Raw genomic sequence first — 13785 nt, 5'->3', positions numbered from 1 at the left:
GTGATGTATGAATTTCAGTGCCAGTGTGATGACTAGGTATACAGACCCCAAAGGCTGGCTGCTTACATCAAACAGCCTGTTCACAATCGGCAAAGTACAGACATTAACCAAACAGCTTGTGCTTCTAAAACACAAAACAGTGTCCAACGTTAGAGGTGATCCTGCAATTGGCAACATTTGCTGAGTAGTGTTGCACGTTTTACTGTGGTTGTAAAACGCGTTTATTGGAGTGTATTAACACGCCTCCGTATTCGACGTGTGCTTAACACTACTAGGCTCTGTTCTATGTATTTATTCAGCTCTGGGAGTCGCCAGTTGCCGTATAGACAACGTCACAAGTATTCCAAGGTCAAGTTCAAAGTAATAAAGACGATACACCGATTAGTGAGGTTCAAACGATCAATATTTATTATACAGTTATAATAAATACTCATGCACACACTAAGAGACTAAGCTATAACTAAACTTAAGTGAACAGAATACTTATCTAACAGGAACAGGCAAGGTCAGAGAACGAGGCCTTCGTCCTGGTCTTGTACTGCAGCCTTCAGCAAGCGTTCTGGTACTGGGGGTCTAGTGGGCTTGGATCGCGTAGCGAGCGTTGAACTTACGGTTTCGGCGGCTGGTGCTCAACGGCTGGAGTCAGGATGCAAGATGTCTATCAGGGCCGGAGCACGGGTTTAACAGACCGGGCTCTGTGGGGAATTTGCCTTTATACCCCTCTCTAATGTCCTTGCCCCCTTCTAGGCGGGCTCTACCTTTCGGTACCGATTGGAGCGTTTCCAAACGGTTACCTTCGAAATCCTCCAATGCGGGGGCTTCCCTCGATGTTGGGGGGTGGTTTCGATATTCGTTACTCTGGTGCCATCCTGTCTGCACAACCAATTAAGTGTTACATTGAGATGGAAATGTTGCCATTGTTTGTGCCTGGATCTGGGCTGCCTCATCAGAATGCTAAGCGCTTTGCCATTAACACCTTTGGCTTGGAGATCTTGCACCTGGCCAGAAACTGTTTTGCTGCTTGCAAAATGCTAATTAGTTGAGAGCAGGCTGTCTGTTCTCACTAAACAGGCTTTTCCTTCTGTCTTCCATTTTAGTTTGGCTCAGTGTCCATTTTGCGTGGCCAGCATGGCTACATGTAGTCCTCGGTGAGCTGCGGATTACGACGACGAATGATTTAAGATTGTCAGTCGGGCTCACAGTTTGGCGCGTGTGTGTGTGTGTGCGTGGAAGCTCCATATATTAATGCACAAGGCCCTGTTCTTGGTGAAATGAAAGGGCATGTGCACACATTGAGCATGTTTCAGCAAAACAGAATAAGTGACAGCTGACTATTTCCTCGGGGCAATGTCTTGGCGAATCAGGGTCAAACTTCCTGGTTTAAATTTCAAACAATGCATAACATTTGACGGTCAGTCACCTTATACAGTCTCTCGGCACACCTCTACCAGTCAGAGCCCATTTGCCAACCAGTCAGCACCTGCGTCCCAATAAATCTTTGTTCTCCACTGATATCGGTATTCTTGTGAAGTATTCTGATGGGTGCAAGGCGTAAAGATTCAACATCTCTTGTTTTGCAATACTCAAGTTCTTTGCAGCCCACGAGAGATGTTCTTCTCCTTAACATTCATCGCTGTTGTCAGGGGTTACTCCCATTCATGGTGACGTTATGTAAACAATGCTTCTGGGAGTCTGGGAGAGCACGCAAGTAGGGACTAAAATTACTTGATGCCTGGCTTCGCTGAATATCACAACTCTTTTAGGATTGCTTCTTCATAATACGAGTGCCTGGGGCATTGTTTATGATGAATATAACAGACCTGCTCCAAAGTCCTGAATGGATAAGCCCTCAGTCCAACTCTCTCCAGTGAAATCTCATTCCACTCGCATCCCACTGCTGATCTCAGTTTAGGTTGCTGATGCAGTACATTATAACCCCACAAATACTGACTCCTGTGTAATCCGATCAGCCCAACACAAATTAGAGGACAACGCAAGACCGTACATTCGTACAGGAATGGTGGTCTGAAGCGCTGCCTTCTGTGTTGGATGATACCATGATTCTCTGGCTCACTCATAATTATTTGGCAGAGCATTCAGTTTCGCAGTTCCAGCTGTTTCTCACGACCTGAATTCTCATCTTTCTACCGCTTAACACCAAGTGCAAAAGGTCAAATCGCGGGCTCGCCCAGACGATAAAACGTCAATTCTCAGTGGAGTCAGAAGATTCGCATTTTTGTCCCACCTTCTGTGATCTCACAAAACCCCAGAGTCGTCAGTGAATGTTTTTTTAAAAATACAAAAATACATATTTATCTGGTTCAATTAAACACTTTTTTAAAGATCTTTACTGTTGTATTGTCAGACACACAGCAGCCAATTTGCACACAGAAATACAATAACGTGATAGTGGCCAGTTTATTTGTCTTTTTCATGTCGACCAAGGAATAGAAAGCTCAGTGAACCAGGATTAATGCCACAGAAACCTCTTTTGACTGCATTGCTCCTACCCTTCCATCGCTGCACTCTTTTTTAATGAGGGAATATGGCAGAAGAGCTGATCCAAGCTGCACTCTTCAATTCAGTAAAATTATCGGCATGTCTCCTGACCACAATATGTCAAACCAAAGTTTGTGTATTTGCTGAAACACGTCAATGACAGGTGGACCTGACCGTTGTCGACAAGGAAACCACAAGTGTTGGGCACATTTGGATGTGCTATGGGATCTTTTCACCCATCTTGAGAGTGATGTGTTGGGTATGCTGGGTCTGCGAGGACTGTGTTTACCATAACAGTGAGAGAGACAGGCTTCCAACACTTGGAGAAATGCAACTCTATTTTATTGAACTCTTACCTATTAAACATACTTTAACTGTGGGTTGACACTATGCTGTGTTGACTGGAGACCTGAGGCTAACCTGACCAGACTGTCTTACTACCACATGGGGGATGTTCTGGTTGTTGCTCACAGGCTCTGACTGTCTCAGAGGCTGCATCCCAAGAGAGCGGGAAAACTAGTGCCGTCTGGCTTTCTAGTGGCCGTGTCCTGTCTGGTGATTGGCTGCTGTGTTCTGTGTGTTCATTGGTCATCCTGTGTGTCAATCAATGTCTGTGTGTGCACCATCATATACTTGTGTGTATATTATGATAGAGAGCGCCTTAACGTCACGTCTGAAATAGAGCCCCTACAACATTACAGCACTCGCTCAGCCCTGCCATGGAGCGTCAAGCTGGATTTTCTAGAATGTTCACATGACGAGATTGCTACAAAAAGGAGAGAAGGCCATGGCAAGGGTTGGCACACACGTCATCAGTGAATGTTCTTTTCACACAGGGATACACATATTTATCTGGTTCAAATGCAATAAACCAGGGACCATGGACATTGCATTGGAGAATCCCTGATGCCTGGCAAACATTTTGTTTCCTCCCCCCTCCACAGCTGGGATTCTTCTTTCTGTTCATACGGTTTTTACATTTTCCTTGCTACTGAGCAGAGCATCTTGAAATACCATTTTAAGGACTCAAAACACAGCATTAAAAAAAGCTGCAATGTCCCTTTTATGTAACTGAATCATAAGACCATTAAATTTGACAGGCAACAGAGACTAAAACTTATTCATCCAAAGCACCTTGAAAACACAATGATTCATCAGGCACACATTGTCACTCTGTTACTGCAGCAGATTACATTTTCACTCACTAATTGAAGGCCCGGCTATCTTGCTTCGTTAAATAACAAGCCAGGATAAATACGTGCAAAACCAATTAGATTTCAAGCTCAGCGGGGTCTTTCTGAAATCTGACTTGTTCAACTTTTTTTTTTGAAAAGAAGGTTGCAATTTGAATTACACACGGGAATTTTAAGGTAGAGCCGAATTCTCTCATGCTGCTATCTCCATCCCACACCCTTGCTGGTCTACCCTGCTGTAGAATAATCTGTTTGCAGATTGTTACAGGTCACAATAAAAATACACCAACCAGCTATTTCTCTGCGGTGCTGTTCACGCTGAACAACTGATCACGAAAACACCAAGTACGAAAATAACGCAAGAAATAGAAGAGGACTGCACAATCTGCAGATGAGCACATGAAACACCAGAGGGTATAAGTCCATGGACCAGTGTTGGAAAATGGGATCAGATGGGCCAAAGGCCTCTTGCAAAACTGTATGACTCCAACCTTGTTTTTATCTAAATTTTCAAATCTCACCCCCACCGCCTCAAACCCTCACCCCCACTATTTAGTTTATGAACCACCAGGATACTGTCCCAGCGGAGATCAGGTAAAGACTATCCCAAAGGTACAGCACTCACTTTCCAGCGCCTCAGGAATCGAAACCCATTTCTCTCACACCACACATTCAACTCCCTAATCTTATTTACCTTACGCTAATTTACTGGTGGCTCAGGGAACAAACCAAATATGCTTTTTATAGTAGCCCAGAGTTGCTGATGCTCTGTCTGCAAAACCTCTTTCTTCATCTTACCTATGTTGTTGGTTTCCACAAGGACCATAAGGCTATAAGACATAGGAGGAGAATTAGGCCACTCGGCCCATCCGCCATTCAATCATGGCTGATATTTTCTCATCCCCATTCTCCTGCCTTCGCCCCATAACCCCTGATCCCCTTATTAATCAAGAACCTATCTAACTCTGTCTTAAAGACACTCAATGATTTGGCCTCCAAAGCCTTCTGCGGCAAAGAGTTCCACAGATTCACCAGCCTCCGGCTGAAGGAATTCCTCCTCATCTCAGTTTTAAAGGATCATCCGTTTCGTCTGAGATGGTGTGCTCTGCTTCTAGTTTTTCCGACAAGTGGAAACATACTCTCCACATCCACTCTATCCAGGCCTCGCAGTATCCTGGAAGTTTTAATAAGATTCCCCCGTCATCCTTCTATACTCCAATGAGTCCAGACCCAGAGTCCTGAACCGTTCCTCATATCACAAGCTCTTCATTCCAGGGATCATTCTTGTGAATCTCCTCTGGACCCTTTCCAAGGCCAGCACATCCTTCCTTAGATACGGGGCTCAAAACTGCTCATAATACTCCAAATGGGGACTGACCAGAGCCTTATACAGTCTCAGAAGTACATCCCTGCTCTTGTATTCTAGCCCTCTTGACATGAATGCGAATATTGCATTTGCCTTCTTAACTGCCGACTGAACCTACACATTAACCTTAAGAGAATCGTGAACAAGGACTCCCAAATCCATTTGTGCTTCTGATTTCCGAAGCATTTCCCCATTTAGAAAATAACCATGACAACCAAATCCTTCGTATCCCACTCCAGTCCCAAAGTGATATCCTGAACTCTGGCTTGGAAGTAACACTTGTGGCTGCAGAGAACAGTATCTCACGCCCCAAATCTACTGACTCGACTCAAACTACATAATACGGCCAAGGTTTTAAACAAGGTTAACGATTCCGTTTCCACGCATGCATCAACGGGTACCTCCTTTTCAGCCACAAGATCAGACAAGGTCCCAAGCCCAATCACTGATCTGTGCCTGATGAATCACAGATGGTATGGTTAGTGAATGGTTTATGATAGCGGACAGATAACCCACCAATCACCCCAGCAGATTGTGGGTACCAAAAACATTACCGGGAGATCTACAAGTTCACTGTAAAAGTTCAGCTGGTTAACCAATGTCCTCCAAAGTGAAATCCAGGGTACTTCTCAAGTCATGCTCATTGCTGTTAGTTCTCCATTCCCAAGGGTAAGAAGAAATGGGAAATAAGGAGTGTATCGCCAGCACTAGCCTCAACCCCATGAACCAGTTAGAAAGCACCAGGCAAGGAACTCAACGTTGATTTGTTTGCACTTCAAATTATTGAACAGGATTGCACATTTTAGTTACCGTTTCTGCGAGATGATTTTTCACCTAGAATGTCCCAAGAGTTCCTTCCTGTGATGCATCTCTGTCTTAGGGGAAAAAATATTCGGGGTCAGTTCCACTGAAGTGCTCTTGGATGATCTTCGACCAGGGTTGAGAAGCTCATTCCACTCTGTCCAGGTCTTGTGTTGGTCTGGAAGCATTGAAAGGAAGATTCATATACCTGCAACTTTTCCTTATTGAAACTGTGGACAAGTTTGGTCAGCTTCACCAGGACATTGATACATTCTTGATTAAGGGGGTGGGAGGGGGGGCGGTGAGAGGTTATGGGGGGGTGGGGGCAGAAATGTGGGGTTGAAGTTACATCAGGTCTTATTGAATGGTAGAGCAGGCTCGAACAGCCTCCTCCTGATCCTGATGTTCCGTCGTTTGCATCCACCAATTATAGGTGCTGATTTAATTCCCTCTTCCATCATTATGCAAGGTGCACCAATTTTCCACACAAATTCGCTGCTCTTCACACAGTTCAATGCGATTACGTGCTTCACCTGTACAACTGGTATATTTGTATTGACTGAGGATAACTAGTCTTTGATTTCAATTACTTTCTCAAGCGCAGAGCTTTAAATCCTATTTCCGTGCCAATAAGTATGGAACGTGTGCATTTTTTTTTCCTGATGTCAATGCAATTGCACACCTGAAGTAATTCTCTCTCTTCTTTGCCCCCTCAGGTTCGTTCTTCCCCGCCTACAAGCCCCCAGAGACGGTTTTCAAGATAGCATTTTGGCTTGGTTACTTCAACAGCTGCATCAACCCCATCATCTACCCGGCTTCGAACCAAGAATTTAAAAAGGCCTTCCAAAATATCCTCAGGGGTCGGTGCCAGCGCCGGAAACGAGCGTCCAGTGAGCCCACCTCGGGCAGCAGCACAGGCAGCGGCCATAGCACAGCGGGGCAGAAGGACGTGGTGCGGATTCCTGTCGGGTCCAGTGAGGCCTTGTTCAAGATCTCAAAGTCTGACCGGGTGTGCGAATGGAGGTTGTTCGCCACCGTGCCCGACCAGGGGACCAATCCGGGCAGTGGGCCTCTCTGCGGGAGACGGGGGACAACTTTGCGCTGTTGCTGCAGCACCGCGGATGCCCATGTGTCGTCGGACTGTGATGCCTACAGCGCACCGAGTTTGAGACTGCACGCCTACTCGGTTGGTGCCTGCGGTGACCCTGTTTGAGGAAGTGTGGTTCAACCAGAAGCTCCCCCAATTGGTGAGGTTCGGGGTGGGGGGGGGGGGAGACGTAAATTCCATGCCTGAAAAATGACAAATATTTTCAGTTTTGCATCTCAATCACATTCATCCATCAGCCATCACCCCACCTCCATTGATGATGCATCTTCCACCAGCTGAGGGGAGTTGATGATATTTCAGGTTATTGCCCTGGTGGAGCGCTGAGACGACCACAAAAGAACAGGCTCAAACTCACTCAGACAAACTGCAACCCATCCTTGACAACCTCTTTCAATTCTGGGCAGGTTTTAGCCTGGTAGGTGAAGCAGTCCTAACTCCCTTTTCAACGGTGTCAGTTAGACCTTCCAGCGACCCGTTTCAATATTTAATGCCGGGTCCACTTCTAAAAAAGGGATTAAACGCATTTGTGAAAAAACCAGGTGGATTCAGGTCTGGAGGTGGATAAAATTCAGCAGGACTCCCGGCGTCAACAGGAATGAACATACCCCAGGGAGATGACCTTGAAGGTTACTGCCTTGCAATTAATGACAACACGCAAAATTCTCTTTTCTAATCAACCCCCTGCCTTTTATCTGTCAATTCACTGCGTTTAACCCAAACCCTGTTTGAAGCAGTTGTGGGTACAACACCTGAGGAACGATATTCTGGCCTTGGAGTGCATTTTCGATTTGCCGTAAATATGAAGGGGCTCCACGGAGAGACATTGTACAAACTAATTCCCTGGAACATAGAAGGTTCAGGGGTGATTTGACTGAAGTTTTTAATCTATCAGGGGAAACAAATGGCATAGACAAGAGCTATTTCTGCTGGTTGGGGAGTATGAGGACTCGGAGGCAGACCGTCCCGGAATGAAATTCGGAAATATAGAGATGCAAAGGGTGGTTAAAATTTAGAATTCTGTTCAGTAAATCAATGCTAGGTCAATTTCTAATTTTAATCTGATCTTGTTGTTTTAACTAAGGTATCAAGGCAAAGATGAGTAGATTCAGTTGGACGTAGATAAGCCATGATCTCACAGAATGACAGAACAAATTCAAGGACTAAATGACCTGCTCCTGTGTTCCCAACATCTGCTTGGTCTCTGTGCAGAATGGTGCCTAGAAAAGGGGATGTACTCTGTAACATGCACTCCTCCCCATCCGGAACCCAGATAAGTAGATGAGCATTATCGATAGGAAACAGATGTGAGCCACCTGACAAACTCTTCCTCAGGCTCATCGTGCGTCGGAGGGGTTTTCTAAATTCCTCTCTGGGTCCTTCCTGCTACTCAGCTCTAACCTTGCCATCCGTCCCTTTCCTCTGCTTCATCAAAGCAAACGAGTCAATCTGAAGCCTCTGTATTAATTGATAGGTACTTGAGAACAGCCAACACAATTCAATCCAAATTCTTCAAATACCACATTCGGGTGAGGTATTGCATTTTTAATGGAGTGAACTGTTTTGACCAGGGCACATCTCCTTTCTCCCTTTTTTATCTTCATTTATGGGGCAGTCGGGTTGCTGGTTAGGCCAGCATTTATTGCCTATCCCTAGTTGCCTTTCAGGAGGGGAAGATCCTAACTTAAATTCTCTCATCTCTAACATCTTTCAGCTGTTGCATGAAATAAATTGTAGCTAAAACGTATTTCGACAGTCAAGGATTGGAAAACGTATTCAGCTAAGTTACCTCTCATCATGCTAAAATGCTCCATGAGCATCTCAACCATTCGAACGCTTACCATAGCTTCGATTTTATATGAAGACATTTTGAACAGTACAACTCTGAAGCTTCATGGAATCAGTGGATCCCCGACAGAAGGAGGCCAGTTGGCCAATCAAGTCTGCACTGACCCTCGTAAAGAACAACCTACCGAGGCCCAAGCCCCCACCCTATCACCGTAACCACACCTAACCGTTTGGGCACTAAGGGACAATTTAGCATAGCCAGTCCACCCAAAATGTACATCTTTGGACTGTGGGAGGAAACCGGAGCACCCGGAGGAAACCCACGCAGACTGGGGGAGAAAGTGCAAAGCCCACACAGTCATCCAAGGCCAGAATTGAACCTGGGTACCTGATGCTGTGAGGCAGCAGTGCTCATCACTAAGCCACTGTGCCACTCTTCCTCATTTCTTCCTGTCAAGTTCCAAATACACTGTTCATTCCTCTTCAAGCTGTTAAAGTTAACCCTCATCATGCAATCTCCTTATCTAATGGGTGACGCAGTGGCACAATGGGCTGTTTTTTCAGTCTAGTTTTCAGGGAGCGAAACATTATTCCAGATGCCATCTTCAGGATGGGACTTGGACTTAACATCTTGTCCAGGCTGTGTTCTGCAATGCAAAGTTGAACAGAGTGTCTGCCTATTCAAATAGTGCTTAAAAAGCCACATGACACACGATTCAAGCAGCAGCAAGAAGTTCTCGTGGTATCCAGACTATTATCCATTCATAGAACAACATAGAACATACAGTACAGAAGGAGGCCATTCGGCCCATTGAGTCTGCACCGACCCACTTAAGCCCTCACTTCCACCCTATCCCTGTAACTCAATAACCCCTCCTAAACCTTTTTTGGTCACGAAGGGCAAATTATCATGGCCAATCCACCTAACCTGCACGTCTTTGGACTGTGGGAAGAAACCGGAGCACCCGGAGGAAACCCACGCAGACACGGGGAGTACGTGCAGGCTCCGCACAGACAGTGGCCCAGCAGGGAATCGAACCTGGGACCATGGTGCTGTGAAGCCACAGTGCTATCCACTTGTGCTACCCATTCCTCAGACAAAACTGCTGAATGCAGATCATGTATCAGTTGCTGTTGATCACCAGATCATACCGTGCACAATTTGATGGTTCATTTGCCTGCACAATGCCAACGACTGCACTTTAATCTCATTGAAATTTCCATCCTCTTCTCAAAAGGTTTTAGCATTTGCCTCTATTTGAAACAAATTTTGATGTCGACTCTGATATATGTATCAGTGTCATTTTTTTATTTTGTGCAACCGGCATTACCAGTCATCTCCACAGAGTTAACGATTTGCTCAGCACCAGTGTTTCGGAGATACAATCCAAGCTCCACAGAATTGGCCTTACGCTGGAATCTTCCATCCCTCCCACTGCAGCCCACTTCAGATTTATACAAAAAAACTCAGCCATGTAGATGGAAAATAATCAAGTAATTGTTAGTGGGGGGTGCCGCAATTAGATTTAGTGTACCATGGCTAGTAAGAGGGAGGAAAATAACTGGGTTGCACTCATGACTCACGCTTAATGTCCGTGGAAAGTGTAAGTATCCATGCAGCGAGGGGCAGGATATAGCACTGAATCATTGTCTGGTCAGAAAGTATATTCACTTTCAGTTAGAAATATCAAAGCTTTAAAGCACAGAAGGTGGTCCATTCAGCCCATGTAGTCTGTGCCAGCCAGAAAATGACAAAGTAGTTGAATCCACGATCCATTAGGTCGAGTGTACATCCAAGTCTTTTTAAATGTAATTAAGGTGTCTGCCACTACCATCCTTCCAGGCAGCAAGTTCCGAATGTCCACACCTTCCAGCTGAAAAATCAACTCCCCTCCAGTCCTGCTGCCAATTATTTAACTTGCATGCACTTTGTTCATTTATCGCTCAGCCAAGAACTGTAGGTCCTTCCCATCTCCTCTACCCAGGCCTTCAGTGAAATTTCCTTTCAGACTCCATTTTTCCAAGTAAAACAACCAAAACCTCTCCAATCTTATCAAAGAGCGAGAATTCTCTACTCCTGGCGACATTCTCACAAATCCCCTCTGTACAAGGTCACAAAATGTTCGAGGATAGCCGAAGCTGGTGGATCCATCCCTCAGTGAGACTCAATGTCGGTCAGAGAGAAAATGAAAAAGACCCGAGGGCAAATAAGCGGCAGAATTTACTTTTTAAAAATTGATCCATATCCAAAAAACGTGGGTGCTTCTTTCTGAAAATACAATCCCAGCTCACCATCAGGGTTCCAGCTACATTTTGACAGATTTTACGAGTTACTGTGAACTTTGTTGTCAAAGAGATTTGGAAGTTCAAAGTCACAACTCTACAGTTAATGTTGCACTAAGGCCATGCAGAGCGCGTTGCTTCCACTGCCTGCTCAAGGGCAAGAGAGTCAAACCCAATTCTGACTGTATTTCATCATACATTGGATGTTTTCCAAGGAGCTTTTGTGGGAAAGGACATTGAAATAAATAATGTTCTCCCTTTATTTATTCATGAATTTGTGCATAAAACACTTCCAAAGATGTTTAACAAGGTTAGTGGTAGTCCAGTTGCATGGGGCCTGTGAATGCTGCTCTTGTGTCTTGTATGCTTTCTTCATGCAGTGAACTTCTTTGCCATGAAAAAAAAGAGAGCATCTGGTCAACCACATCTGTCAGTTCCCTACCTTCCCCTGGAGGCAAACCCCTTCGAAGATACTCCCAGCCCTGAACTCACATCCATCTCAAGTTTCACTTGTGACGGTCCCTAGGCAAGGTTCTGCAAATTTGTTATCCCAAACAAGATCCCTCAATTTATTAAGTTCCGGGTGGGATATCCCCGAATTGTTATGCTCCCAGGTGAGGAACGATGACCTGCCTCCCCTTCTTTATCGCGCCCCCTCAGTTGTCCATTGCAAGATTAAATTTAAAAAGGATCCCTTCCCTAACCTTTTCCCAGCCAAAGAGAAAGAAAGCGAGATAGATAGCTGCAAAAAAAAACACTTCTACAGGATCCTTCTACTGTCTTTCTTCTTGTGTCACAATTTCACACACCCAGCACTTGAAACTCAACGTACGAACAGGTATGGTTAGGATCATGTACACTTAAATCAATTCATTGCTCAGCTGACACATAAAACGTGCTTGAGCAGATAAATAGTGAGACGACAAAGTTGGCAAAGGATCAAAAGGAGGAGGACAGTTTGTGCCTGGAGGCCAGGCTCGATAATAAAACACAGGAATGGACACTTCTCCCACTGAAGATCTCCCGCAGGTTTTCTTGCGGTTCTGTTTGTTTATAAAGCTGTAATTGTGGTGGAAACGACAGACAGCATTTAAGACAGGTACAAGCTTTGAAGACAACCTGGATTGGCACATCATTTTGACAGAGATCTAGGATGGCATGGTGCTGCAGTGGCTAGCCCTGCTACCTCATGACGCTGAGGATTCAGGTTCGATCCTGGCCTAGGGTCACTGTCCATGTGGTGTTTGCACATATTCCTCGTGCCTGCGTGGGTCTCTTCCCCACAACCCACAAAGATGTGCTGGGTAGGTGGATTGGCCACGTTAAATTACCCCTTAAATGGAAAAAAAATTGGGTACTCTAAATTTATTTTTAAAAAATAAATTGACAGAAAACTAAGAAAACTATTTGGTTGAGAGTAAGATTTGTCTCTTTTTCAAAGTCAGGTCAGTGACAAGGTCCAACCCACCCTTTTCATTCATTGAGTCCCATAAAAAAGCATTCCACTCACAAGGATGCACAATAAAATGGATGTAGGAACCAGTAGTTTCAAATCCAAAGCAAAATTTAGAATGCATTTATACAAGATTGGAAATACACACGAGGTCAGGATCGATGAAAGGAAAACATCAGCTAGCGTTTTGGAGGGGCATTTTTTGAAGGCCAAACAAACATGACATGTTCGATTTGTTTCAACCCAAAGACGCCAATGAACCCACCTCTGGTTTTCTTCATTTATTTCAGTCTCCAGCATTTGCAGTTTTTGTTTTTCTACTATGTTGTAAACCAATACTTGAGCTGAACAGTTGCCATTCCAAAACCATTTGTAATAATGGAGCAACTCTGTAATATACTCACCAACATGGGAATATTTCCCACTAGTGTAATGTTATAAAACGCAGGATTAGAGAGATATGATTGATAGGAAATGGTATTGAGAAGGTAACTCGAAACCATGACTTCAATGCACAGGGACAAAGTTCACAGATTGAAAGTGGTCAAAGTCCAAAAATTTGAGCGTAAAAGTCAGAACAATCTTCTTAACGCAAAGAGGCATCAACACTTCGGTTGATCTCCGAGGTAGAACTGTGGAGGTGAAAATCTTAACTCATTGTCAATTCGGTTAGATTGAAACAAAGGAACAGCTAGTCAAAGCTCATCCCCTCCTTGCACAATAAAACATCTGCACATCATCATCCTCAAGTTCCTTTCCACTTGACATTCTTCCTTGCCTTTCCACAGACCTGCAATATCATATTCGAGCAGAAAAAAAATACCTTCAGCTAGTGTGAGGAATTCAGTTCAAATACTCCAGAGACAATCAATCAATCTCCAGTGACTCTGTGGCACTGAATCATCCACTTATCATCGACATAGACTTTTCATCCGGATTTGTTCAGTGGACGCTTAAAATGGAGGCAGATCTGAATAAACCATCTGCAAATCCTCTTTTATCTGAAGTTCATCTCAATTTAAGGCCAACATGCTGTTACAATATTAATCATTGAGTTGAGAAATATATATGAATTTGTATTTGGCAACCCATTAATCATGTGCACAAACCCGAGATGCAAGTTGGGTTTAATTAAAAGGTTTCTGTCACAGCACTTTCAAACATAAATGAGGATTACAGTGGTTTTAAAACATGCATAAATATTGAAAGTGGTGAAGATAAAAGTAAATGTTTAAAGTAGAGAAGACGAAAGGGCTACAGGGAGAGACCAGGGCTCTGGGATTAATTTTTGAATTGT

The 13785-nt window shown here is 44.4% G+C and overlaps 1 protein-coding gene across 1 annotated transcript in view; it reads left to right on the top strand.

Annotated features, from left to right (window-relative positions):
- adra1aa (adrenoceptor alpha 1Aa) overlaps nt 1-13785 on the top strand; it is a 44317-nt gene that overhangs the window by 17729 nt on the left and 12803 nt on the right. The window contains exon 2 of the mRNA XM_038785627.1: nt 6576-7106. Within this exon, the coding sequence (XP_038641555.1) occupies nt 6576-7072 (497 nt within the window). The 3' untranslated portion in view covers nt 7073-7106. The remainder of the gene's footprint in view (nt 1-6575; nt 7107-13785) is intronic.

Source organism: Scyliorhinus canicula, chromosome 26 (assembly GCF_902713615.1).
Source record: "Scyliorhinus canicula chromosome 26, sScyCan1.1, whole genome shotgun sequence".
NCBI lineage: Eukaryota > Metazoa > Chordata > Chondrichthyes > Carcharhiniformes > Scyliorhinidae > Scyliorhinus > Scyliorhinus canicula.
This window is presented reverse-complemented; position numbering and strand designations above follow the sequence as displayed.